A 26,612-nucleotide genomic window follows, 5' to 3' on the forward strand; every position below is an offset into this window, starting at 1 on the left:
ACACTCCCATCATCGGGGACCTCCTTCCTGTATCTACTCTGTCTAGTCCTGTTAGAATTTTATACATTTTCCCTCTCATTCTTCTAAACTCCAGCGAATATGATCATAACTGACTCGATCTCTCCCCACACGTCAGTCCCGCCATCCCAGGAATCTTTCTGGTAAACTGACTCTGCACTCTCTCTAGAGCTAGAACATCCTTTCTTAGATAAGGAGACCTAAACTGCACACTGGGGAGATGACTCCTACATACATCATTGCTTCCAGCTGCTGGGGGTGGGGACATTGTGTGGAGATTCAGTCTGATACAGACACTGCTGCTCAATAGTGAGTAGCTGTGGCCTTTTTGGATCATTTTGTCTTTATACCTGCAGCATGCCCTGGATTAGCAGTCCAATTCCTCCTGTCCCGTAAAGTGGAGTGTCCATTGTTTGAAGCCTATCTTGGGGGTAGGGTTCCTCGTCTGGCAGGACTGTTACACTGGTACCTGAATCTAATCTCAAATTGTTCAATGACCAATTACAAAGGCGGCAGCTTTCCAAAGTGAAGAACCACAATGCTTAAGCTCAGCTGAGAAACAGGGCTGGAACAGGCTATTGCTCTTGACCTTGTGGATGACCTTTGGGCTACCTGTGCATTTCTGGAAGTGTCTGTTTCTGTGTGAGTGGAAGCACTGGTCTGTATTGGCAGGACACTGATCTCCCCAGAGACGGCACCACAGCACTGCCAAGCTGACTCTGCTGGGAGATTCAGGAATTGCTCTCCCTGGCTTGGATTGTCCTCACATCTGTGGCTGAACAAACAGGGCTGAGGGTCTGCTCCATTGGTTACTCTCTCCTGTTAGATTGTCCTGTGTCGTTTGTATAGTTCAGACAGTCTAACAATCTGAATGAAATAAACGCAAAAGAGTGTGGATGCTGGAGGTCTGAAATAAAAATGGAAAATGCTGACTTGGTACCAACTTCTCTTTAGCTTTGAAAAATAATCATTCAGCCTCAAAACATTAGCTCTATTTCACTCTCCACAGGTGCAGCCAGACTTGCTGAGATTTTCCAGAATTTTCTGGTTTTATAACTATCTTGTTTAGGGTTAGATTATCTTTGTAGAGCGGCACACTTCTTGTTGAAATCTCGAGTGATGCTGTCATTCAGATTTTTTCCTTCAAAGTCCCCAATTTTGTGATGTCTGTACCTTGTGTTAGTCCAAATGGAGCTGGAAGGATTGAATTGTGATCCATGTTCAAGAATTTGAAAGTGTGGATACAGCTTTCAGAACCTGTAGGTTTTCACCATTCGCTGCGATAGAAAGAATTTCTCACTCTTGCCGATTCTGGCAGGCTTGGCAGTATGACAATGGTCTTCTCCTTGAAGAAAGAGTTTTAATAATGGCTGCTGGGTCAGCTGTCTGTTGCCTTCTTTTGTTCCGTGATTTGCTTTTACATGTAAGCTTGCAGTTTTCGAAGTTTCACAGTCATAATGTTCCCGAGAGATTTAATTTTTTTCTTTTATGAGTTTGGAGGCTGTGTGTTGAGGCATCGAGTTGGGGAATACATTTTATCAGCAGGGTTCAATTCAGATGGTACTTCTGATACTGGCTGAGTAAAATGTTTCACAGGACTAGCTGCAGCCTGAAACTTTAAAAGATTTAGCTCACCCTTGCAAGATCTGTGAACTGTATGTTCTGAAGCTGGGAAATTCTGTGGAGTACTCTGCTGCAGTGAAGATATCAGCCTTTAGCTTCCAGTCTCTTTTCTGTGTCTTCAGCTTCTGGTAGGAGCTTCTCTTGGATCAGAATTTTGGTTGAAGCTTTTATTTCTTCTTAAATCTTCCAACATTCTTGGGTTGAAGGTTTTTGATCCCAAGCTGCTGGCATCTTGGGCAGTGAAGGTTAAGAAGAATTTTAATGGTGTTAGAGAAGTCTTCAGTATCTTCAGTAGGTGAACACTAAGAATGAGATTTTCCAGCTGCTCCCACCAGTGGGATTTTTGGTCCCGTCGATAGTGTTCCCCCTCCCCCACCGATGCCCCCCCACCCCCCCCCCCCCCCCCCCCCCCCTCCCCCCCCCCAAACTCTTCTGCTGCGGCTTCCCTGATGGCAGAGAATGCAACAACGGGAAATCCCATTGACAGCAGGGGGACTGGAAGATCCCACAACCGGCCAATGGCAGACCAATTTTACTGCCACTAAACATGCCACAGAAAGGACAGCAAATCCCAATCTCAGTCTTTGTTAACTACTTGTAACAATATAAATCCAAATACAGCAACAGAATAGGCACAAATATCTAGCTCTTATCAAAGCTCTGCTCAATGCCACCCTGACCTGGGTCATATGTAATGTCCTCAGTCCTACATTAACCCTGCATGTGCTGGTGAGAGACACATTGACACATCAAAGGTTTTGAGGGGGCTTGTCAGGGTAGATACTGAGAAGATGCCCCCTGCTCATGGACAATCTACAACTAGAGGGCACAGTTTTAAAATCAGGCCAAGCTGAGGAGGGATTTCTTCCCTGAGGAAGTTGTCAGTCTCTGGAATTCTCTTCCACAAAGAGCAGTGGGTGCTGGCTCATTCTAGGCTAAACTAGACAGATTTTTGATCTGTAAGGGAGTCAAAGATTACAGTTTACAGGAGTCAAAGGTTACAGGTGGCAGGTCAGGCCACAATCAAATTAGCCCTCATTGAATTGAACAGCAGATGGCGTGGATGGGCCGAAATGCCTATTCCCTCTATTATTTTTATGGTCTCAGAGTGCGCAGCAATCAGGCTTAAACCAGGATTTGTTTTGATTCTAGAGGTTTCGAGTGTGGGACACAGGAAGTCTAGTATTGTCCCAGCTTCAAATGAGATATTTCTGATACAAATTTTCTTCATCAGAGAGTGAGAGCTTACTAGATACTAGATATCTCGAAATATCTCAATGTGGACAAATTTGTGACACACTTGTTACGTTTTTCAGAAGTTGTGGTTGGAACACAGGAAATGAGCAGAAGCTAACATTTCAGCAATATTTTGCACTTAATGTCAGTGAATAAGTTATGGTGTAACATTACCACAGGAAGCTCAGGATCAGAAACAGCCTCGTAACACACAAAATGTTCCCATTTCTCGGCCTTTGCTCCATTTTTCTTGTTACAATCAATCGCAGTCTGCAAACATTCATTTGATCACCAGCATCCACTGCTTCTAGGGGAGAGACTTTCACAATCCTTTGTGAGAGAAATGTCAGAATAATAATCTTCTAACTTTCAGGGCTCTTTTAAAAAGGGTTCACTTGTACCAGTAGGACAACATGCTTTGGTAAGGTTTTTAACATAAGCAACCCTTTGAGTTGTACCTCAACCAGGTAGACACCAAGTTCTCTCAGGTAGACCGAGTTTGACACAGCTGCCTCAGGGTAAACCAATCTTGCAATGATTCAGCCATTGTCCTCCTAGTTTAATATTGATGCAACTAATGCATGAGTCAGACATGGGTTCTGAATACTGAGAGTGACTGGTGTGTGGCTGGTAATGATCAAGACATTCCTGCCCCCATATACAAGCTATAGGAAGCCAGTTAGGACCTCAGAATTGTGAGAAACACAGCTCACAGTTAAACAATTTAGTCAAGTCAAGTTCTGAAGGAGCAAGATTTTATTTGACGTTCTTGCAAGACCGGGTGTCTAGCGAAATAGGCACACCTCACATAGATTTACAGCACATTTTATACCTTTTTTACAAGCATTGTGATGGCTTTGCAATGTGATGTTCTCTCCTAATTGGTGGTCCCTGTCCCATCTATGTGTTGACATTCTCCTATTGGCTCGAGGTGCCCTAAGTTCCTATCCCATCTAACAATGTCTCCTGTTATCACAAGAGTGCATTAGTAAACTCATCCATCTTATCCAATACTGTTACATGTCCAGTTCAGATTGGCAGTAATCAATCCTTTGCCAACTTAATCACTGCTGTCCCGACTATCTCAGTGACCCCTTCCCCCTTTTATGCTTAGTTGTATAAACAACACATCTTGCAGACCATTTGCTTTTTATAACGTGGGCCTCTTACATTCCTGCAGGATGTGGTGTATGCTTCACTGCACATCACATCTCTGATGTTATCTCTACATTACAGGCAGTCTTTTTATTATCCCTAATTATTGCTGTGTTAGGAGCATCGAACCCTATGTCCTATGTTTGTGACTAAACTCACAGTTGTTTCCATAAAGTGGGTTATCAACATGCCTAACTATATCCAATCTATTTAACTTCAAGCTATTTCTCTATGCTCTACAAATATATGTGTTAACAACATCTTTACCTATTGCTCACAGAATGGAACCAGGCACGACCAATTGAAGGATGAGGTTCTTAGTGGTGTAGTGGAGGAGGCTTGGTAAAAGAGATCTCCGATATTAAGAGATGTTGCTGGGGTTAGATTGTCTCAGGGACCTGCAGCAATCGAAAAATAATTCAGTAACTCACTACCTGGTGGCCAGCATCTTGCTGTTGATCTAAACACCGACTGCTTGGCACTTTACCTGCCATGGAGACAGTTCCTCTGTGCCTGACTAGCTCTATCGGTGGTGAATCCAGCACCCACACATACAGGCCACCCTCTGTCAGAGATCTTTCATTCCTTCAAGAGATCTGGTGTCACTTTCTCGGCCAACGTTTGTTGCCCAATCCTATTTGCTTTTGGGAAGGTGGTGGTAAGCTGCCTTCTTGAAATGCTGCCGTCCCTAAGATGTCCATGCAATTGTCAGAAGCATTATGAGTCACACCCAGCTGAAGCCCAAAGTAAATGCTGCCATTACTCTTCTGGCAGGTGCTCCTCCATTAGCTGAAGCAAATTGAGGCAAATTGCTGGTGAGAGTGTCCAGGGCATTGATCCTCACAGTGACACTGACCTTGGACACTACCTGAAGCTGCACTAGCTGTGTGCGTGCTGTGGTCAGGGAAGGGGTGGGGCGGGGGGTTGTGGGGGGGGGGGGGGGGGGGGGGCGGTGGGGGCGGGCAGGATGTGGGGGGCATTGTGTGTGTCACAGTCAGATGGGGTGTGACAGGCAGGTTTCTTGGTTCAACCGAAACTGGTGGCACCATCTGCATCGACCCTCTCAGCCTCAGCCCTTTTTTGGGTCACAGACTATCTGTAGGTTTACCCATCCATGCAATGCAGTGTTAAGTGCTGCAATGGAGCGGTCAGTGTATTAATCTAGGTACTTTCTAAAGGGTACGAGGCAACCCACCTTCGACCCATTTAGTCCACACTGACACATCATAGGCCCTGACGTGCCCATCTAATCCCATTAGCCAGCATTTGGCCCACAGCTCGGAATGCTATGATGTGCCAAGTACTGATCCAGGTATTTTTTAAAGGATGTGCGGCATCCCACTTCCACCACTCTCCCAGGCAGCACATTCCAGCCCATCATCATCCTCTGGGTAAAAAGATTTTCCTCACATCCCCCCTGAACCTCTTGCCCCTCACCTTGAACCTGTGTCCCCTTGTGACTGACCCTTCAACTGAGGAGAACAGCTACTCCTTATTCACTCTGTACCCCTCATTATCTTGAACCTCTCGATCAGGCCACCTCTCAGTCTTCTCTGCTCCAATGAAAACAACACAAGCCTACCCAATTTCTGTTCATAACTTAAATATTCCATCCCAGGCAGCATCCTGGTGAACCTCCTCTACATCCCCTCCAGTGCATTTACATCCTTCCGATAACTGTGGCCTCACCAAAGTTCTACACAACCCTAACATGACTTCCCTCTGTTGTCAGCTTTGCCTGGATTGATAAAGGCAAGTGTCCCATCTGCCTTTTTCATCACCCTACTAACATGCCCTTCTGCCTTCCATGATCTACGGGCAAAGACGCCAAGGTCCCTTTGTTGCACTTTGTTTCAATGCTTGTCCATTTAAGATGGATATGGGGAGGAATGTCTTCTCTGAGGGGATATTATTCTTTGAAATTCTCTTACTCAGAGAGTAACAGTGGCAGGCCTTCTGGATAATCCCGACTTAGACACACTGGGGGATTTCAAGGGTCATTGGAAACAGACAGCAAAGCGGGCTTGAGCTCAAGTTCAGAATAGTCATAACCTTAAATCAGACATGACGGGATAAGTGGCTCCACCCATGCTCCTGTTTTTCATAACCAGTTTGAACTTTGCAGTGATCTGATTGAGGAATAAATATTGATCAGGAAACTGGAGAGAATCCACCTGGCCTTTTTCAAAATTTTTTGGACTGGACTAGTTCTTACAGGTTCGAGGGTAACTAAAAGGAAGGTATTCAATAACGCAGATAGAGAGAAAACAGGAACCATAGACCTGTGAGCCTAACGTCAGTACTGGGGAAGTTGCTGGAGTTCATTATCAAGGATTTCATAGCTCAGGATTTGGAAGGCAGTGATATAATCAGACAAAGTCAACATGGATTTACAAAAGGGAATCCACTGGAAGTTTTTGAGGATGCAACTAGTAGAATTGACTGAAGCGAATCAGTGGATGTGGTTTATTTAGACTTTCAACAAGGTCTCAGGTCTATGTAAAATTAAAGTGCATAGCATTGAAGGCAATGTCTTGAGATGGATCGAAATCTGGTTAGCAGATATGAAGCAAAGAGTTGGCATAAATTGCTCTTATTCTGATTGGCAGTCAGTGACAAGTAGAGTTCCACAGAGATCTGTGCTAGGACCCCAACTGTTCACATTATGCATTAATGATTTGGAAGAGGGAACTAAACATATTACCTCTAAATTTGCAGAGGATACAAAATTGAGTAGGGGGATGAGCTGTGAGGAGGATGCAGAGATGCTTCAATGTGATTTGGACAGACTGAGTGTATGGGTATTTGCATGGCAGATGTGGTATAATGTGGATAAATATGAAGTTATTCACCTTGGTAGCAATAGTAGGAAGACATTATTACTTGTTTGGGTGTAAATTGAGAGAGATGGATGCTCATTGAGACCTTGGTATCCTTGTGCATCAGTCACTTGTGCATCAGTGAAGAAGGCAAATGATATGTTGCTCTTCATGGTGAGAGAATTTGAGTATAGGGATAGGGATGCTTTGCTGCAGTTGTATAGAGCTTTGGAGTAGTATGTGCAGTTTTGGTGTCCTTATCAGAGGAAGGATGTCTTTGCTAGAGAGAGAGTACAGTGAAGGTTTACCAGGCTGATTCCTGGGATGGAAGATCTATCATAAGAGGAGAGATGGTTAGGATTATATTTGCTGGAGTTTAGAAGAGTGAGAGGGGATCTCATAGAAACGTATCAAATTCTAACAGGTTAGACAGGGTAGATTTAGAAAGAATGTTCCCAATGTTGGGGGAGTTCAGAAGTAGCGGTCATAATTTGGGGATAGAACTTTTAGAACTGAGATGAGGAGAAATTTCTTCACCCAGAGAGTGGTGAATGTGTGGAATTCACTACCACAGAATGTAGTTGAGGCTAAAACATTGTGAGATTTCAAGAATAAATTAAATACAGCTCTTGGGGCTAAAGGATCAAGGGATGTGGGGGGGGGGGAGGAAATCGATATTGAATTTGATGTTCAGCCATGATGATAATGAATGGTGAAGCAGGCTCGAAGGGCTGAATGGCCTGCTCCTGTTTATAGTTTGTACGTTTCTATAAGACTCTTTGAGCAACATCCTGGGATATCCTTGAGAGGGTAGACAGATCCTCAGTTTAATGTCTTATCTGAAAGATGGCACCTCTGACAGTACAGCATTCCTTCAGTAACCAAAAGAGAAAATGCTGGAAAATCTCAGCAGCTCTGGCTGTATCTGTAAGGAGAGAAAAGAGCTGACATTTGTCAAAGCTTTGACAAAGGGTCGCCTGGACTTGAAACGACAGTTCTTTTCTCTCCTTACAAATGTTACCAGAACTGCTGGAATTTTGTCTTTTGCTTTCAGATTCCAGCATTCCCAGTAATTTGCTTTTATTCAGCATTCCTTCAGTACTGGACTGAGGTGTCAGTCTCAATTCTGTCCCAGGCTCTCTACCTTCCATCCCGGTGACAGAGTGACCATGAGCCACAGCTGAGAGTGCTAGTTGCCCTCAAGAGTTGGGTCTTCCAAGCTAACCTGCGGAGTTCAAATGAATTAGGTTGTCACTGATAAATGTGGATTAGCAGTGGCTGGAGAGGAAAGAAGACCAGGACACTGTACCCCAAAACCTTATATCCAACCAGCATCCTGCTGATCCATCAGGTTAACCCCTTGAGTGCCACGTTTAGCTCAACAGCAGCACTTTTAATAAGTACCACACAAAGGGTTACCTGGGTTATTAGCTGAAATCCTGAAATGCATGGTGGTGATTCCGAGCAGGAATTGGAAATTTCCTGGTGTGTGAGTCTTTCTTTGTTTTGTTTCATTACAGCAAGAGGATTTAAGTCAAGAATTTTATTTCCAATGCTGTTTTTGTACAGACAGTGCGTTACCCTACTTTGTGCATTAGCAATTTCACAGTATGATCAGAAATGACAAGTTAGCAAGTGTCTAATGAACAACTGTCTCTGGCACATCAGAGCAGACAACCTGAATTCTGGACCAGCGCAGCAGAAAGGCCCCAGAAGTAAAGAAACCACGGGGTCTATTATAAACCCAAACAGCTCTCAGTCATGTCAAACACACTCAAGAATCAGATATTTTACCCTGTGGTCTAATTCCTGCCTGAAACGCGTGTGCAGAGGAAAAGACACACAATTATACAGCAACATTCTGAAACACCGGATATCCCTGCACCCCACAGTCTGACCATCTGATGTCTGTTTAAACGATGGTTCAGGGATAAACATGTGTTGAGGTGTTTGGATTTTTTGGATAGTACCATGCGCTGTTTCACATTCACTGGACAGAGTAAACAGGCCACCAGTTTAACATCTCACCTGAAAGACAGTACCTATGACAGTGCAGCACTCCCTCGGTACCGAGTGACTGCCTGGATGATGTTCTCGGGTCTCTGCAGTCCGCGCACAGTATGTTACAGCCACCCCACCTGAGGGTATGCAGCTGAGGGTCCATTACCTAACTGCCCACACATGGCCACACAGTGGAAGGGGGTGGGGGAAGCTTGCTTGGACCTGGGTGGCAAAGCAAGTGGTGCGGATTCATTGGCCTCTTTTGTCATTAGGGGCTTCTTATTGTTCCACGCTCCCACCTCCCCAAGTGCTCCTTCCTATATGACCATCATCCCTTCCCCCAGCTCCTCCAGTTTCTGGCCACACCAAGATCCCCCTCCATCACAGTCTCACCTCTGTCCACCTCCAGGTATTTTTCTTTTATTCATTCATGGGACATGGGCATCTCTGACTGGCCAGTATTTATTGTCCATCCCTAATTGCTCTTGGAGGGCAGTTAAGAGTCAACCACATTGCTGTGGCTCTGGAGTCACATGTAGGCCAGACCACGTAAGAACGGCAGATTTGGGCCGGTGTCTGTGGGAGTTTGCACATTCTCCCCATGATTGCGTGGGTTTTCTCCGGGTGCTCCGGTTTCCTCCCACATCCCAAAAAACGTGCTCTTAGGCTGATTGGTGTAACAAATTGTCCCTAAATTAGTCTCCCCTCAATCTTCCCCAATAGGTGCAGACAAAGGTCATAGGTAGAGGAGGGCACTCACAATGTTAAAGTGGCAGCACGGGCTCATTGGGCCGAAGGGCCTGTTTCCCATGCTGTGTTCTTTGTATTTCCTTCCCTAAAGGACATCAGTGAATCAGATGGGTTTTTCCAACAATCGACAATGGTTTCAAGGTCATCAGTAGATTTTTAATTGCAGATATTTTTTATTGAATTCAAATTCTAGGTCCCCAGAACTTTAGCTGAGTTTCTGGATTAAGAGTCCAGTGATAATACCACCAGGCCACTGCCTGCCCGTCCTTCATTCAGATTGGATGTGCTGGGACCAGAGCGCTGCTGGCCAATCAGAGGGCTAGTAGCTCTCATAAGCAGGACGTCCAGTCCAGATGGTGGTACGAAAGCCTGCCTCCAGCTAATTAGTCCCCCCTCGCGAGAGGAGTTTGCTCCCTGACAACGTCCTCGGTGATGGGGCTGGAAGGCCGCCACTCGATAAATGCTGCCTTACCCCTTTCTGTTTCAGGGGCTTGTGTCATTTCTGTGCCACAGCGGACAATGTTGTGGAGCACAATGACTGAAAACAAGGGTTCCTGGGGCAGTTTAACCACCCCCACCCCACTCCTGGCAATACAGTGAGGGGGGAGGGGTGCGGGGGAGGAGGGAGGGGCGTGGGGGAGGGGGAGGGAGGGGCGCGGGGGAGGGGGAGGGAGGGGCGCGGGGGAGGGGGAAAAAGGGGCGCGGGGGAGGGAGGGGCACGGGGGAGGAGGAGGGAGGGGTGTGGGGGAGGAGGAGGGAGGGGTGCGGGGGAGGGAGGGGTGTGGGGGAGGAGGGAGGGGGAGGGAGGGGCGCGGGGGAGGGAGGGGTGTGGGGGAGGAGGGAGGGGGAGGGAGGGGTGCGGGGGAGGGGGAGGGAGGGGCGCGGGGAGGAGGGAGGGGTGCAGGGGAGGAGAAGGGAGGGAGGTGCGCAAGGGAGAGGCAGGAGGAGTGGGGAAGGTGGGAGGTGTGTGGGGTGGGGGGGGTTGTTCTGAATGAGGGGTCCAGTGCTGGAGAAGCTGTGTCAAATGTCTGACGCTGTTTAGATCTTGCTGCACGGACTGTCCTCAGGGCTCATAATGCCCGAAGGCAGCCCCATCAGTTGTGTTTAAACTGCTTCAGGCTCAGCTCCACAATAGGATGCAGTTTTAACATGCGGCTGCCTCAATCTGCCCCAAATCCACCTGTAGCTCAGAATATAAATGGTCACCAGGCTAAAGTAAACCACTCGCTTGGGATCTGCCCATGTAATGGCTGGGTCATCTTTCTCTTGACTCCTGAATCAATAGTCACACAACCCTGCCAGCTCGGCATTTAAATACATTCCCAAAACCCTGCCCGCCCAGTATTTAAACACATCCCCAAAACTAAATGACAAAATGAAGTTTGAGAACAGGGATAAACCATGTCAATAAAACATGATTTAAAATAATCTCCATATCACTCCCTATTTTCCAAATAGTCTTATTATGTACATTTAAATACGAGCATTAAATATTTACACGCCTTTTGCAATAACAACAAGCTTTTGAGGTATCCACCTCCTTCTTGGACCCTGAGCATTTAGTGGCCTGTAATTCCCCTTTGTTGACAAGTCACATTTCCATTACAGGGCGAGGTTGCAGCTTAACATTGGACGGTTCTCCTGATGTCAGCTCCTCCGCTTGGTATAACATAACCTATTTCACTTTATTTTTGTTCTTCTGATGTTCTTTTATCTTCTGCTCGAAAAACCCTGAAAAACAGAGGAAAGGTCAGATAGGGATAGTTGTGCATGGGCTGTGGGGCAAGATTAAATAAATGGGCAGAGTCCATGATCGAGTGTGCATGGGCTATGAATTGGGTTGGCATAGCCCATGAAAGCTTTGAATGTGTCGTATCCATTATTTTTATGCAAGGGCTTTGACAGTTTTCAAATCTGAATAAGGGCAGAATGTGAATGTTTCTGTTTGAACACCTATTGCATACTGTGATTCAGAGAATCAGCTGGGGGTGGGATGGCTAAGGGTAAAAACTGGCTGAGAGGAATGGGTCAGAAATATTGTTTCCTCAGGCAGTGCAGGGCCACAGACTGGCCCTACAATTGGCAGGAGTCACCTGGTTGGTGCTGTCTTACCTTCTTGAGGACAAGGTTGTCCCTCGAGCTCCTGAATAAACAACGAGAACATCTGTGTCGCCATGAAGCTTTTCAGGAATTTGCGGATGGATTTGGACGTGACGGATTTGCGGAACTGCTTATCTTGGAAGCTGGTTTCATTCCGGTTTCGTTTAAGGTGAGCAGAATAGTGTCCGACGATTTTAATGAAGAAAAGCACAAAGGTATTTGTCACCATGTCGTTTAACTCCTGGCTGGCTGTTGGGTGGCAGGACACGGAGATATACGTGAATACACCATCACATCAGCAAAGCTGCTGTCTCACACACACAACTATCTTCACTTACAGGCTCTCAAAATCCACACCGAGACTCACATCATCTGCATTTTTCACCCAGGTTACCTTACACCATAACCCTTTACAACAGCAAATAGAAATGCTAACTTTCTTCATTTAACAACTTAACACTCAAACACTCAAAACGCCTTAAACATAGACAAAAGGCCAACAAGCAGATTTATAAAAGAATCAGAGGTAACACGAGGAAACAGGTTTTATCTACACTGCAAGTTCTTGTGATCAGAAAGGCACTGTCTGAAAGGTTAGAGGAAGCAGGTTTAGTAATAACTTTCAAAAAGGGAGAAAGTGTAAAAACGTGCAGGGAAAGATGAGTAGCTACCGATGTGACAGGCTGAATGGATGCCTGTGCTGCAAGACTCAATGAACCACAGAATCCCTACAGAAAGAGGCCATTCAGCCCATCGAGTCTGCACTGGCTCTCTGAAAGAGTATCTTACCGAGGTCCCTCCCCCTGCCCTTTCCCCCATAACCCAACACATTTACCATGGCCAATCCACCTAACCCACACATCTTGGGAGGAAAACCATGCAGACATGGGGAGAATGTGCAAACTCCACACAGCTAGTGACCTGAGGGCAGAATTGTGCCTGGGTCCCTGGCACTGAGAAGCAGCAGTGCTAACCACTGTGCCACCGCACCACCCCTGAAGGTTTATACAGTTGTGCCAATATGCCATGTACACGTCATTTTCTATAACAGGAAATGGATGGAGTGAGTCACTGGATCAGTGGTACATATGAATTAGGAGCAGAAGTAAGCCACTGGGCCCCTCAAGCCTGCTTCACCATTCAAGATGGCTGATCTGAATGTAACCCCAATGCAGAGGAAGATGCCAGGTTCGGATTCCCACTCCACAGTTTCCAGTCATGGTGAGTGGGGACCGGAGCTCTGATGGGTGTTCTAGACTCACATCTGGCAGGATGAGTCTGGGGAGGAGGCCCCGTCTCATCACGTGTTGGGTGGAATCCAGAAACCCCTCCTCCAGGAGAAGGAAACCATTGCCCCACCTGACTATCAGTTGGTAGATGGAAAGTCACATTGTTGAGGCTGCAAAATTTACACTATTTTACACTATTCTTCAGGGAGGGAAATGAAGGTACAGCAGGAAAGCAATAGGTACGACAATAATTGATATCTGCTGGCTAACCTATTGGAAGTTACCTATTGTAACTCTGTAACTACTTAGTGAGGCTTTTCCAAATCTTTGAATTGATCAATGCCTTATTTATAAATAGTGCATTCAACAATGTTTGTTCTGTTTCAATCAACACATTATTGGGATCACTGAGATGCTGGATACACTGGGACTTCTTCCCCTAGAGCATGGAAGGTGATCTTACAAAGGTCTATAAAATAGTGAGGGGCATAGATCTTTTCCCAAAGATAGGAGAGTTTAAAACTAGAGGCCATAGGTTTAAGAGGAGAGATTCAAAAGGGTCCAGAGGAGCAACTTTTTTCACACAGAGGGTGGTGGGTGTCTGGAACAAGCTGTCAGAAGTTGTAGTAGAGGCGGGTACAATTTTGTCTTTTAAAAAGCGTTTAGACAGTTACATGGGTAAATTGTTTTAGAGAGATATGGGCAAAACTTAGGCAAGTGGGACTAGCTTAGTGGTATAAAATGGTCTGCATGGACAAATTGGGCCGAAGGGCCTATTTTTTCCATGCTGTAAACCTCTATGAGCCTAACTGGAAAAGTACACAAGCTCAGATCTTCAGTGTAAAGCAATCCACCTTAATATCGATTCACAAACTAACACAATGGCAAACAAGACAAAGCCAGTCAGAAATAGTAACTGAGAGAGGGAGGATAAAGAATCAATCTGAGTTTGGTCGGAGGTAGTGCAATCAGGTTTCAATTCAATACGTTGAGAATGCAGGAAGGTGAACAGGGAGCAGCAACTGGTCATGGCATGAAGAGACCAGAATCAAGATCAAATAATCAACTTTATCCTCATCTCATCCCAGTGTTCAAGAAAAGTGCAGGAAGACTTTCCCAGATCTGGGAATAGAGATTCAAGGCTTGGATGACCTTGGGCTTGATATCGAGTTTGAACAAATTGAAAGGAGTCATAGTCTTATACTCTGTTCCATGACTGATGAAAGCAAATGTCCCATTTGCCTTCTTAACTATTCTATTCTATTCACCTGATCTATCCCAAGACTCTTCTGTTCCTCTAAGCTTCCCAGTGTCCTGCCATTCATTAAGTACTCCCTTGTCTTGTTTCTTCTTCCAACGTGCATCACTTCACACTTATCAGAGTTAAATACTAGCCACTGCTTTGCCTATCTGACCAACCCATCTATATCTTCCTGTAACTTACAATCATTTTCTCCACTACTAACCACCCGACTGACCTCGGTGCCGTCTGCAAACTTGCTTATCATTCGCACTACATTATCATCTATATCATTTCTGTATGTGTGTACGCCGCTGGACACTGGCTTCCAGTCACTCAAATAGCCTTCTACCACCATCCTTTGTGTCTTATTATTAAGCCAGTTTCTGATCCATCTTGCCAAGTTTCCCTGAATTCCATGTGCTTTAACCTTCTCAATACGTCTTCCACGTGGGAGCTTGTCAAAAGCTTTGCTAAAATCCACATAAAAAGCCATATAAAGACACAAAGAGAAATCCAAGACTGAGTGATGGCAGACACAACGAGTTACACTTGCCAATGAAAAGGGAAGCCAAGAATTTGGATAGGAGGAGCTTACAATATTACAAGAAAGAATGAAGAGAGAAATACTTTACTGCCTCACTGTGCTCAATGGTTAGAGCTTATACTCTGAAGAAAATGGAAGCTCTGAAGAGAGAGGGAGCTAAAGAAAGATGATACCTGCCCAGTGGAATGATCTGAAGATATGTGAGAATGGTTGATGTGTGTAGAAGATTACTGATACAGAAAGGAAGGTAAAAAGGGGACAAAGAGAAATAACAGCAGATACTGGGCTTTTAGTTAAAGCATAGAGCAGTTTGAGGACAAACTACACTCCAACAAACAGCACTTATTTTCAGAAAGGCACCCTGCCAGAACAGGCGGAATGCAGACACATTCATAGATAAAACCAGTCAGCAAAGTGTGAAAGATCAAAGTTTCAGTGAGCAAGGAATCCATTACATGAGGGGTGAAGATTGGTTCCTCTTACTCTGCTCAGTCTTTCTCTGGCTTTGCAGAGAGTTCAGAAGCTCCTTGTATAGCTTGTGTGGCAGAATGTCAGGTTCATCACCAACCTGCAGTGGAAAAGGACAAAATCATACATTCTCCTCCCAAAGTTAAATGTTCCAATGGGCACATGGTAGAGTCCACTCTCAGAATCACTCCCACTCTCTGTGTGTGACTACTGACCAGAGTGCAGGTATACTGGCCAGTCACACAGCTAATAATCAGATGAAACAAACAATCAGATTGGCTCTTAAACTTGCAGGAGCAGTACACCCCGATCCCTGTCAGATCCATCATCTCTCAACTGGGGACAAGCAATCATCACTGCAGAATAACAATCACCTATTTACTCCAGAAACTGCCTTATTATTCTTAAACAGTCTCACTTCAATTGGACATATTCTAGATCCAATGAGGAATCTGCATACTTCCCACCTCACAACCACTAAAGTTATTTTAAAGTTTATTTATTACTGTCACAGGTAGACTTACTTTAACACCGCAATGAAGTTATTGTGAAAATCCCTGAGTCACCACACTCTGGTGCCTGTTTGGGTACACTGAGGGAGAATTTAGCATGGCCAATGCACCTAACCTGCATGTATTTCAGACTGTGGGAGGAAACCGAGAGCACTCTGAGGAAACCCACACAGACACGGGGAGAATGTGCAGACTCTGCACAGACAGTGACCCAAGCTGGGAATTGAACCCAGGTGCCTGGCGCTGTGAGGCAGCAGTGTTAACCACTGTGTCAGCGTGCCGTGCCACTAAAGAAGTTTGGGAAATTTCTTCATTTCCCAAATGAAGAAATTTGGGAAGATCCTGAGAACTCTTTATCCACAATTGCTGCCAGATTCACTGAACATTTCCAGCCTTTCCTGTTTTAGTTTGTGAATAAACCCCTCATTAAAGGGGGCACAGGGTATCAGGGATAGTGCCCAAGGCTGCAATACGAGCCTGCAAACTCTCTGTGCTAGTTACTACCAACTAACCCTTCAGAAATCTACAGAACACCTACAGATAGATCCACATAAAGAAAGCAGTTACTTACTTTCATCAAGAACGTATCCGTGTGCAAGTCCACCATTAAACACTGGAACAGAAAGGCAGAAAGCAATGTTATATAAGTAGCAAAAGAGTGGTAAACAAGGAGTTGGGCTGATAGGGACCAAAAAGGGGGTTTAACCATAGAGGCTGGGGCCATGCTGAGGTATCAAATGAGTATTTTGTATCTAGCTTTACCAAGGAGGTAGATGCTACCCAAGCCATGGTGATAGAGATGGAAATTCTGTCACTACAAGGAGGTAATATTGGACAGACTGCAGTTAGAGTTGATAAAGCACCAGCCATAATTTTTCAGTGAGGCCAGAGGGCTGGAGAATTGCAAATCCAGGCCAGTAGCAGCAGAGTGATATTGTGACAGGATTAGTGACCTAGAGACCCAGGGTCATGGGGTTTGAACCCCAGCATGGCAGATGGTGAGTTTTTTTTAATCAATCACTGTTGATTTGTTGTTAAAAACCCATCTGGTTCACTAATATCCTGTAGGGAGGGAAACTTGCCACATGAGTCCAGAGCCACAGCAATGTGGTTGACTTTTAACTGCCCCTCAGAAATGGCCAAGCGAGGTACTCAGTTCAAGGATAACTAGGGATGGGCAATAAATGCTGGCCCAGCTGTGCCCACATCCACTGAAAGAAAAAAAACTATGCCCTGGGTCAAAGATGTCCATCTCAAAGTTAATAGTCACATGGATAAATGCAGGTTAATTAAGAAAACCCAGCATAGGTTTCTTAAGGGAAAATCATGTTTAACTTGCTGGATTTTTGTTTGAGGCAGCAACAGAGAAGGTCGTTTGGGGAGAGGGTTAAGTTGTTGGTGTGAATTTCCGAAAGGCATTCGATACAGAGCCACCAAACAGGCCTGTGGGCAAAGTTATAGTGTGGAGATACCAGCGTTGGACTGGGGTAAACACAGTAAGAAGTCTCACAACACCAGGTTAAATTGGTAGCAAAATTATTTGCTACCAAATAAACCTCTTGGACTTTAACCTGATGTTGTGAGACTTCTTACCTGGGCAATGGAATAAAGTGACAGCAGCAACCTGGATACAGAATTGAGTGAATGGGCAAAAGAAACAATTGTGACAATTCACACGGCATGTGGTTCAGGTTTGGAATCCACTGTCTCAGAGTGGGTGGAGGTAGGTTCAACTGAAGTTTCAAAAGGGAATTGATTGTTATCTGAAAAGGAAGAACGTATTACAGGGAGAAAGTGGGAGAATGGCACTAAGGGAATTACTTATTTAGAGAGCACAATCAGACACAATTGCTGGAACTCTACCATCTCACCCGCCATGGGTGAGCATCTGACAACGGAAAATCTCCATTGATCCAGGTGGCAACTTCTGTTCTCACTCGAGCGAGGCTGTAAAATTTCACCCAATGAGTGGAGTGGCCTCTTCCTGTGCTGTAAGGATTTGATGTTAGAAAATAAGGAGACAATGTGCAGCTCTCAGTGAGAGTCCCAGCTGTACCCTCATTGCTCAGAAATGATGGGTTGAATAGCCTCTTACTTGGCTATACTATTCAGTAATTCTCTGAGATAACAAGGACAGCTGCAAACATGGACAATGGGTCAGAGACCCCGTGCAAAGGATGGGGGTCTGAACTGAGATTGAACTGTGCTGTGGGACAGTCTGCTGCGGCTGGAAAGATTAAACCTGACCTTTGCTGGTTATGAATGAGAATTCATTCCTGCGAGTCCCTGTGACCATAAATATGGCTATTACTGACCCTACCATGAGCAGGGTTTTCTGCAGAGAGAGTTGAGAGATAAGAATAAAACATCTTTGGAAAACATGTGTCTAAATGAGGTACAGGAGCAGACTGTTCTGGTGTGCAGAAATACAAATCAGTAACAGTGACGGGAGTTAATACAGTCATAAAACTTACCGGGCTTTAGAAATGTACGCAAGGAATAAACAATGAATCTTTCTAAAACAGTGGTTTGCTTTCAACGGGAGTATTGTGTTCAGTTCTGGGCACCACAGTTTAAGGAGAACATGAAGGCATGCAGGGAAGTACAGGGAAGATTTATCAGAATGGTTCCAAGGCTGAAAGAAAGATCAGAGAGGCTAGAGCTGTTCTCCATAGAGAAGAGGTGGTTTGAGAGAGGTTTCAAAACCAGGGGTCTGGACAGAGAAGATAGGAAGAAAGATGGAGAGTCAGAGGGCACAGATTGAAGATGATTGAGATCTGGACAAGTGGTGAGAATCTGGACTGCACTTCCTGACAGCGTGGAGGACTCAGATTCAATTGAGCTTTTCAAAAGGGAGTCACAGTAAAACCTGGATAGAAACAAAGATTACAGGCTATCGGAGGTGAGAGTGAGTCAGTTACACACTGCTTTTGTAGAGAGCTGGCATCAATGTGACGGTCTGAATGGTCTCCTGAGTTGCAGCCATTCTACAATTTTGTGTAAAGTCTGGTAGAGTGGCTGGAGATCCAGTTCTTGCACTCACCTCCTCAATGGGCAGTTCCTTAAGCTGTTCCAGAAACTGTTTCTGAACTCCCACCACGAAAGGCGTTGGAGAGCACACTGTGTCCATCATCACCTTGGGCAGCACTGGGATATAAGTGTGCTGCCAGGTGAATGGATAGAGCAGGGCAGCGATGCCATGGATACACTGCGATAGGATGCTGGAGGAAGCAGGAAGATCCCAGAGTTAGAGACGGCATCCACAGACAACATTAAAGCACAGGTCAATAGGAAGACAGGCATCCATTGCTGGAGGATGAAACCGTTGATCTTGCTTACTGTTAGTGAAATGTCAAACCGGCTACAGCCAAAGCATCAGCTTCAACCTAAGATCACAAAATACTCCACAGCCTTCCAATGTCACCAATACTCAACTGCTCTCGCCTTGTGATATCCTGACCTGCACTGTATTCCCAATATCACACCCTCTGCACGACAGGTACAGCAGAGTAAAGCTTCCTTGAAACTGTGCCCATCAAACACTCCCAGGATAGGTACAGTACGGGATTTGGTAGAAAGTAAAGCCCCCCATACACTGTCCCCATCAAACACTCCCAGGACAGTTTCAGCACAGGGTTAGATACAGAGTAAAGCTCCCTCTATACTGTCGCTATCAAACACTCCCAGGGCAGACACAGCATGGGGTTAGATAGAGTAAAGCTCCCTCTATACTGTCCCTATCAAACACAGCCATGATTGGGTTCTGAGTCAGGAGCTCAGTCCTAGCAGTCCTAGTTATTTGGGCTTAACCTGAGTACAAGGTTGTGATTGCAAAAATGTTCCTTTACCAGATCTCTTCCCATTCCGCTGGACTGGAATTGTGTATTTCTTTCAGTTGAATTTCTGGGAGATTTTGGCTGTCTAGCCTTCTAATTCCCAGACTGGAAGAAATGTTGTAATTGGTTGAGGACCCATTATGTGGTTTGTACATCTCACTGACAACATCACTGAATACCAGTTTGGATCACCGTTGATCTGGACCATAACTCCATTTCTTCAACTGTCATCCGTAGCATGCAACACAAGAAATAGGAGCAGGAGGAGATTCAGTCCCTCGAACCTGCTCCACTAATGAATATGATCAGGACCAATCTTCCACCACTTTTCGTCCACTCTCCACATCCCCTGATTTCCTGAGAGATTAAAAATCTCACAATCATAGCCTGAGGTACATTCAACAATGGAGGATCCACCCTCACTCCTAAATAATTAGCCCTTTATCCTGAGACTGTTCTCACAGCCAGGGGAAACAATCTCGCAGTGCTTACCCTGCCAAGCCCCTTCTAGTGTGTTTTAATGAGACAGTCTCTCATTCTCCAGGGAGTTTAGCCCAACTGACCCTGCCCCTCACTCTAGGACCCAATCTACTGAACCTTCACTGTACCAGCTCCACTGCAAGTGTATCCTTCCCTAAAGATGGAGACCAAAACTGCACACAATACTGCAGGTGTGGTCTCATCAAAACCGTATTTGACTGCAGCAAGACTTTCTGATTCCTCTATTCCAACTACCTTGTCATAAAACCTAACACCCCATCTGCCATCCTAATCACTTGCTGCACCTGAATGCTAACTTTCTGTGAGTATGTCCAAGACTTTCTCAACACCAACATTTACATGTTTCACACCTTTTTAAAAATATCCTGCTTTTCCATTCCTGCGACCTCACAGTTTCCCACATTATGGGCAGAATCTTCTGCTGTCCCTGGTCGTGATTTTGAAGGTTTAGACAAGTAATTCAGCATACCAGAATCTGCCGCCTTCCTACAAACTGCAAGGTGTGTGTGTATATATATATATATATATATATGTGTGCGCGCGTGTATGTGTGTGGCGATGTGGGGATGCTGCTGCTGATCCAGTTGCACCTTCCCCCCGTGACCTCTATATAATTACCTATCTGTGGTCAGGGCCCTGCTACAATCCTGAGACTCCAGTGCCTGTCCTTCCAGCAGCAGCCACGACTTTGCCATGGTGCTGCTGACCTTTGATTGGCCAGCAGCTCCCTGTAGGCAAGAATTCCATTCCCAGCATCTTGGTTCCAGGGGAAGGCCTGGTGCTGACCTTACCACTGCCTGGATGGCTTGTGGTTTCACAGGCCTTCCCAAAGAGAGGCTGCAAAGGTCCCTCATAGGCGAGATTCCTGATGCCTGAACAAGATTTTGCCTATTAGATCATTTGCTGCCTTACTGCCTCTTAGTTGGGGTCACAGCACTGATCCTTGTGGCACACCACTCGTTACATTTTGCTAACTTGTAGGTATACCTACTCTGCCAATCAGTCATCTATCAGTGATACTCCCAAAATTATAAGCTTTGATTTTCCACAATAACCTTTGATGTGGCACTTTATCAAATGCCTTCCAGAAATCTAAATACATTATGTTCCCCGGTTCTTTTTTATTCACAGCACATGTTATAACCTCAAAGAACTCCAATAAATTGATGGTTCCTCTTTCACAAAATCATGTTGTCTCTGCCTGATTACCTTGAGCTTATCCAAATGCTCTGCTTTAACTTCTATAATAATAGCTTGTAACATTTTCCCTATGACAGATGTTAAGCTATCTGGCCTGTAGTTTCTCACTTGCTGGCTCCCTTTTTGAATAAAGGAGTTACATTTGCCGTCTTCCAATCCAGTGGAACCTTCCCCCAATTGGGATGTTTTGGAAAATATAATCCAATGCATCATTTCACTAATAATTTCTTTTAAGAGCCTAGAATGAAGTCCGTCAGGACTTGGGCTCTTCTCAGTTGCGAGTCCGACAACTTACTCGGTATCACTTCTTTGGTGACTGTAATTTTCCTGAGTTCCTCTTTTCCAATTCCTGGTTTCTAGCTGTTTTGGGATGTTACTTGTATTCTCTATAGTGAAGACTGATGCAAGATAACTGTTCCATTCATCTACCATCTCCTTGTTTTCCTTATTAATTCTCCAGATTCATTTCCCAACGCTCACATTGTTAACTTTTCTTTTTAAAATATTTATAGAAACTCCTATTTGTTTTTATATTTCTGGGCAGTTTTCTCTTGCAATCTCATTTTTCTCTCTTTATTAATCTGTTACTCATCCTTTGCTGTTCCATTTATTGGGCCAGTCTTCTGACAATTATATACTTTTTCTTCAAGTTTGATGCCATCTTTAACCTTTCTAGTTACGGATTGGAACTTTTCTTACTCGTTAGAGTGAACCTTTCGGCGTTTTTGGAAATACCCCCTTAAAAGTTTGCTGCTGCGTCTCTATTGACTTATCCCTTGACATAATTTGTCAATTCATTTCAGCCAGCTCTGCCTTCATGTCCTTTATATTTAATAACATAGTCTCAGACCCTCTGCTCTCTCCCTCAAACTGAATGTAAAATCCAACCATATTATGAATATTGTTACCTAGGGCCATCCTCTCTATTGATTAATAGTCAAACTCAATTTCCTTTCTGTCAAATCATATTGACAAAAATTCAATGCAAATCCAAAATTCAATCCAACTAGGTTAAACTAGTTTGGCGGGGGGGGGGGGGGGGGGGGGGGGGATCCAAAGCATTAGGGAGACAGAAGAGAAAGTTGAGGACAGCACAGAAGTTAAAGTGAGGACATTTAGTAGTAAATGCGGTGTCAGTAATCCTAGTATCAGGCAAATCAGGCAATGGCAGAGCAGAAAGCAAGGGAAATCCAGATTATACTACATTAATTTCAATGCAAGAGGCTTGACAGGCAAGACAGATGAACTCAGGGTATGGATGGGTACGTGGGACTGGGACAATATTGCAATACTGAAACATGGCTAAGGGAGGGACAGGACTGGCAGCTCAATGTTCTGGGTACAGATGCTATAGGAAAGATAGAACAGGAGGTAAGAGAGGAGGGGGAGTTGCACTTTTGATTGGGGAAAACATCACGGCAGTACTGAGAGGGGATAAATCCGAAGGTTCACCCACTGTGTCTATATGGATAGAACCGAGAAGGGGGAAATCACTTTGATAGGGTTGTACTATAGGCCCCCAAATAGTCAGCGGGAAATTGAGGAGCAAATGTGTAAGGAAATTATGGATAGCTCCAAGAAAAATAGGGTGGTAATAGTAGGGGATTTTAACTTTCCCAACATTGTCTGGACAGCATAGTATTAGAGGGTTGGATGGAGAGAAATTTGTTGAGTGTATTCAGGAGGAATTTCTCATTCAGTATGTGGATGGCCCGACTAGAAATGGGGCAAATTTGACCTTCTCTTGGGAAATATGGAAGGGCAGGTGATAGAAGTGTTAGTGAGGGATCACTTTGGGGCCAGTGACTATAATTCTATTAGTCTTAAGATAGCTATGGAGAATGATAGGTCTGGCCCAAAAGTTAAAATTTTTAATTAGGGCAATGCCAATTTTGATGGCATCAGGCAAGAACTTTCAAAAGTTAATTGGGGGAGTCTGTGGGAAGACAAAGGGACATCTGGTAAGTGGGAGGCTTTCAAAAGTGTATTAACCAGGGTTCAGGGTAAGCACATTCCTTAGAGTGAAGGGCAAGGCTGCTAGAAGTAGGGAACCCTGGATGACTCGGGATATTAAGGCTCTAGTCAAGAAGAACGAGGCATATGACACGCATAGGCAGTTGGGATCAAGTGAATCCTTTGAATGTGTAGAGTATAGTTAAGAGAGAAATCAGGAGGGCAAAAAGGAGACATGAGATTATTTTGACAGAAAATGCAACGGAGAATGCAAAGAACTTCTACAAATACCTAATGGCCAAAAGAGTAACTAGGGAGAGAGTAGGGCCTCTTAAGGATCAACAAGGTCATCTATATGCAGATCCACAAGAGGTGGGTAAGACTCTAAATGAATATTTCTCATCAGTATTTACTGTTGAGAAAAGCATAGATTTTAGGGAACTTGGGGAAATAAATAGTGATGTCTTGAGGAGTGTACATATTACAGAGGAGGAGGTGCTGGAAGTCTTAAAGCGCATCAAGGTAAGTAAATCCCTAGGACCTAATGAAGTGTATCCCAGGACATTGTGGGAGGCTAGGGAGGAAACTGCGAGTCCCCCAGCAGAGATACTTAAATCATCGATAGTCACAAGTGAGGTGCCTGAAGATTGGAGGGTGGCAAATGTTGTGCCTTTGTTTAAAAAGGGCTGCAGGGAAAAGCTTGGGATCTACAGGCCAGTGAGCCTCACATCTGTGGTGGATAAGTTGTTGCAAGGTATTTTGCGAGACAGGATCTACAAACATTTAGAGGTGAAAGGACTGATTAGGGGCAGTCAGCATGGCTTTCTGAGTAGAAAATCATGTCTCACAAATTTGATTGAGTTTTTTGAAGGGTAACCAAGAAGGTAGATAAGGGCAGTGCAGTTGATGTTGTCTACATGGACTTTAGCAAGGCCTTTGGCAAGGTACTGCATGGTAGGTTGTTGCATAAGGTTAAATTTCATGGGATCCAGGGTGTGGTGGCTAAACGGATACAAAATTGGTTGCTTGACAGAAGCCAGAAGGTGGTTGTTTTTCAAACTGGAGAACTGTGACCAGCAATGTGCCTCAGGGAACGGTGCTGGGCCCACTGTTATTTGTCATTTATATTAATGATTTCGATGAGAAAATAGGAGGCATGGTCAGTAAGTTTGCAGATGACACTAAGATTGGTGGCATAGTGGACAGTGAAGAAGGCTATCTCAGATTGCAACGGGATCTTGATTAATTGGGCCAGTGGGCTGACAAATAGCAGATGGAGTTTAATTTAGATAAATGCAAGGTGATGCATTTTAGTAGATTGAACCAGGGCAGGACTGACTCAGTTAACGGTCAGGCATTGGGGAGAGTTACAGAAGAGATCTAGGGATACAGGTTCACAGCTCCTTGAAAGTGGCGTCACAGGTGGACAGAGTGGTGAAGAAGGCATTCAACATGTTTGGTTTCATTGGTCAGAGCATTGAGTACAGGAGTTGGGACGTCTTGTTGAAGTTATACAAGACACTGGTAAGGCCACACTTGGAGTATTCTGTACAATTGGCTCACATCAGTAACCCACATAGGAAGTTGGCAGAAAAGACCTTCAAACCTTGTGTGAAGCCTCATTGGGTAATCTCTGAGATCAGAGAGTTAAATTGTTAAATACAGGATGTCGTCCCTTGAGTTTAGACAGTTGAGGGGAATACTTATCAACATGTTTACACTGATAGAAGATTTTAGTACAGTGGGAACTATTTCTTCTGGTGCAGGAATCTAAAACAAAAGAGACGTGATATTAAAATTAGATGTGGCTCAGGATGACACATTGTCTCCAAAGTCCTGCTTTGGAGATTTGAGTAGAAGCTACAATTATATACCAGAAATAGAGTGACCAAAAGGTTCTGGTCACCCTATTATAGAAAGGATATTATTAAACTAGGAAAAGTGCAGAAGTAATTTAATAGGATGCTACCGGGATTTGATGGTTTGAGGTATAAGGAGAGGTTGGATAGACTGAGACTTTTTCCTCTGGAGTGTAGAAGGCTGAGGGGTGATCTTATAGAATAAAAAATGAGGGGCATAGATCAGCTAGATAGTCAATATCTTTTCCCAAAGATAGGGGAGCGACGGTGCAGAGGGACCTCGGGGTCCTTGTGCATGAGTCGCAAAAACCCAGCCTGCAGGTGCAGCAGGTGGTCAGGAAGGCGAATGGGATGCTGGCCTTCATAGCGAGGGGGATTGAATATAAAAGTAGGGAGGTCTTGCTGCAGCTGTATAGGGCATTGGTGAGGCCGCAGCTGGAGTACTGTGTGCAGTTTTGGGCGCCGCACCTGCGCAAGGATATTTTGGCCTTGGAGGGAGTGCAGAGGAGGTTTACTAGGCTGATACCGGAGTTGAGGGGGTTGAGCTATGAGGAGAGGCTGAATAAACTAGGCTTGTACTCGTTAGAGTTTAGAAGAATGAGGGGAGATCTCATTGAGACGTATAAGATGATGAATGGGATGGATAGGATAGAGGTGGAGAGACTCTTCCCGCTCAAAAAAGACAGTAGGACTAGGGGGCACAGCCTCAAGATAAAGGGGGGGCGGTTTAGAACGGAGTTGAGGAGGAACTTCTTCACTCAAAGGGTGGTGAATATCTGGAATTCTCTGCCCGTTGAAGTGGTGGAGGCTGCCTCGCTAAATATTTTTAAGAAGCGGGTTGATGGGTTTTTGATAAGAGAGGGGATTAAGGGTTATGGGGAGAGGGCGGGAAAGTGGAACTGAGCCACGACAGATCAGCCATGATCTTATTGAATGGCGGGGCAGGCTCGAAGGGCCAGATGGCCTACTCCTGCTCCTATTTCTTATGTTCTTATGTTCTTAAAACTAGACGGCATAGGTTTAAGGTGAGAGGGGAGAGATACAAAGGGGTCCAGAGGGGCATTTTTTTTTTTACACAGAGGGTGGTGAGCATCTGGAACAAGCTGCCAGAGGTAGTAGTAAAGGCAGGTACAATTTTGTCTTTTAAAAAGCATTTGGACAGTTACATGGGTAAGATGGTATAGGGGGATATGGGCCAAATGCAGGCAATTGGTACTAGGTTAGGGGTTTAAAAAAAAGAGCAGCATGGACAAGTTGGGCTGAAGGGCCTGTCTCCATGCTGTAAACCTCTATGACTCTATCTGCTCATGCTATGATTTTTCTTCAGACATTTTCCCAATGACAGATATCAAGCTATCTTGTAGTTCCCTGTTTGTGCTCTCCAATTTTCTTGGAGTGTTGCATTTGCTAACTTCCAATCTGTTGGGATTATTCCAAAATCGAGGTAATTTTGGAAAATTATAACCAGTGTATCCACTATCTCTAAAACTTCCTCTTTTTGAAACATGTCAAGGCCCATCCTGGCTGTGCAGGCTGCAGAGATTACATGGCTGCTAACTTTGCTA

The 26,612-nt window shown here is 44.8% G+C and overlaps 1 protein-coding gene across 2 annotated transcripts in view; it reads right to left on the reverse strand.

Moving 5' to 3' along the window:
• Nucleotides 1-10,591: 10,591 nt before the first annotated feature.
• LOC145357051 (DENN domain-containing protein 2D-like) overlaps nt 10,592-26,612 on the reverse strand; it is a 57,902-nt gene continuing 41,881 nt past the window's right edge. For both annotated transcript variants that reach the window (XM_080210119.1, XM_080210118.1), the window contains 5 exons: nt 18,742-18,919; nt 16,270-16,311; nt 15,202-15,286; nt 11,715-11,951; nt 10,592-11,333 (listed from right to left, as the gene is read on the reverse strand). In XM_080210119.1, coding sequence (XP_080066245.1) covers nt 11,278-11,333; nt 11,715-11,951; nt 15,202-15,286; nt 16,270-16,311; nt 18,742-18,919 — 598 coding nt within the window. In that variant the 3' untranslated portion in view covers nt 10,592-11,277. The remainder of the gene's footprint in view (nt 11,334-11,714; nt 11,952-15,201; nt 15,287-16,269; nt 16,312-18,741; nt 18,920-26,612) is intronic.

The sequence above is a fragment of the Carcharhinus amblyrhynchos genome, chromosome 22 (assembly GCF_965287045.1).
Source record: "Carcharhinus amblyrhynchos chromosome 22, sCarAmb.v2.hapA, whole genome shotgun sequence".
NCBI classification, from domain to species: Eukaryota; Metazoa; Chordata; class Chondrichthyes; order Carcharhiniformes; family Carcharhinidae; genus Carcharhinus; species Carcharhinus amblyrhynchos.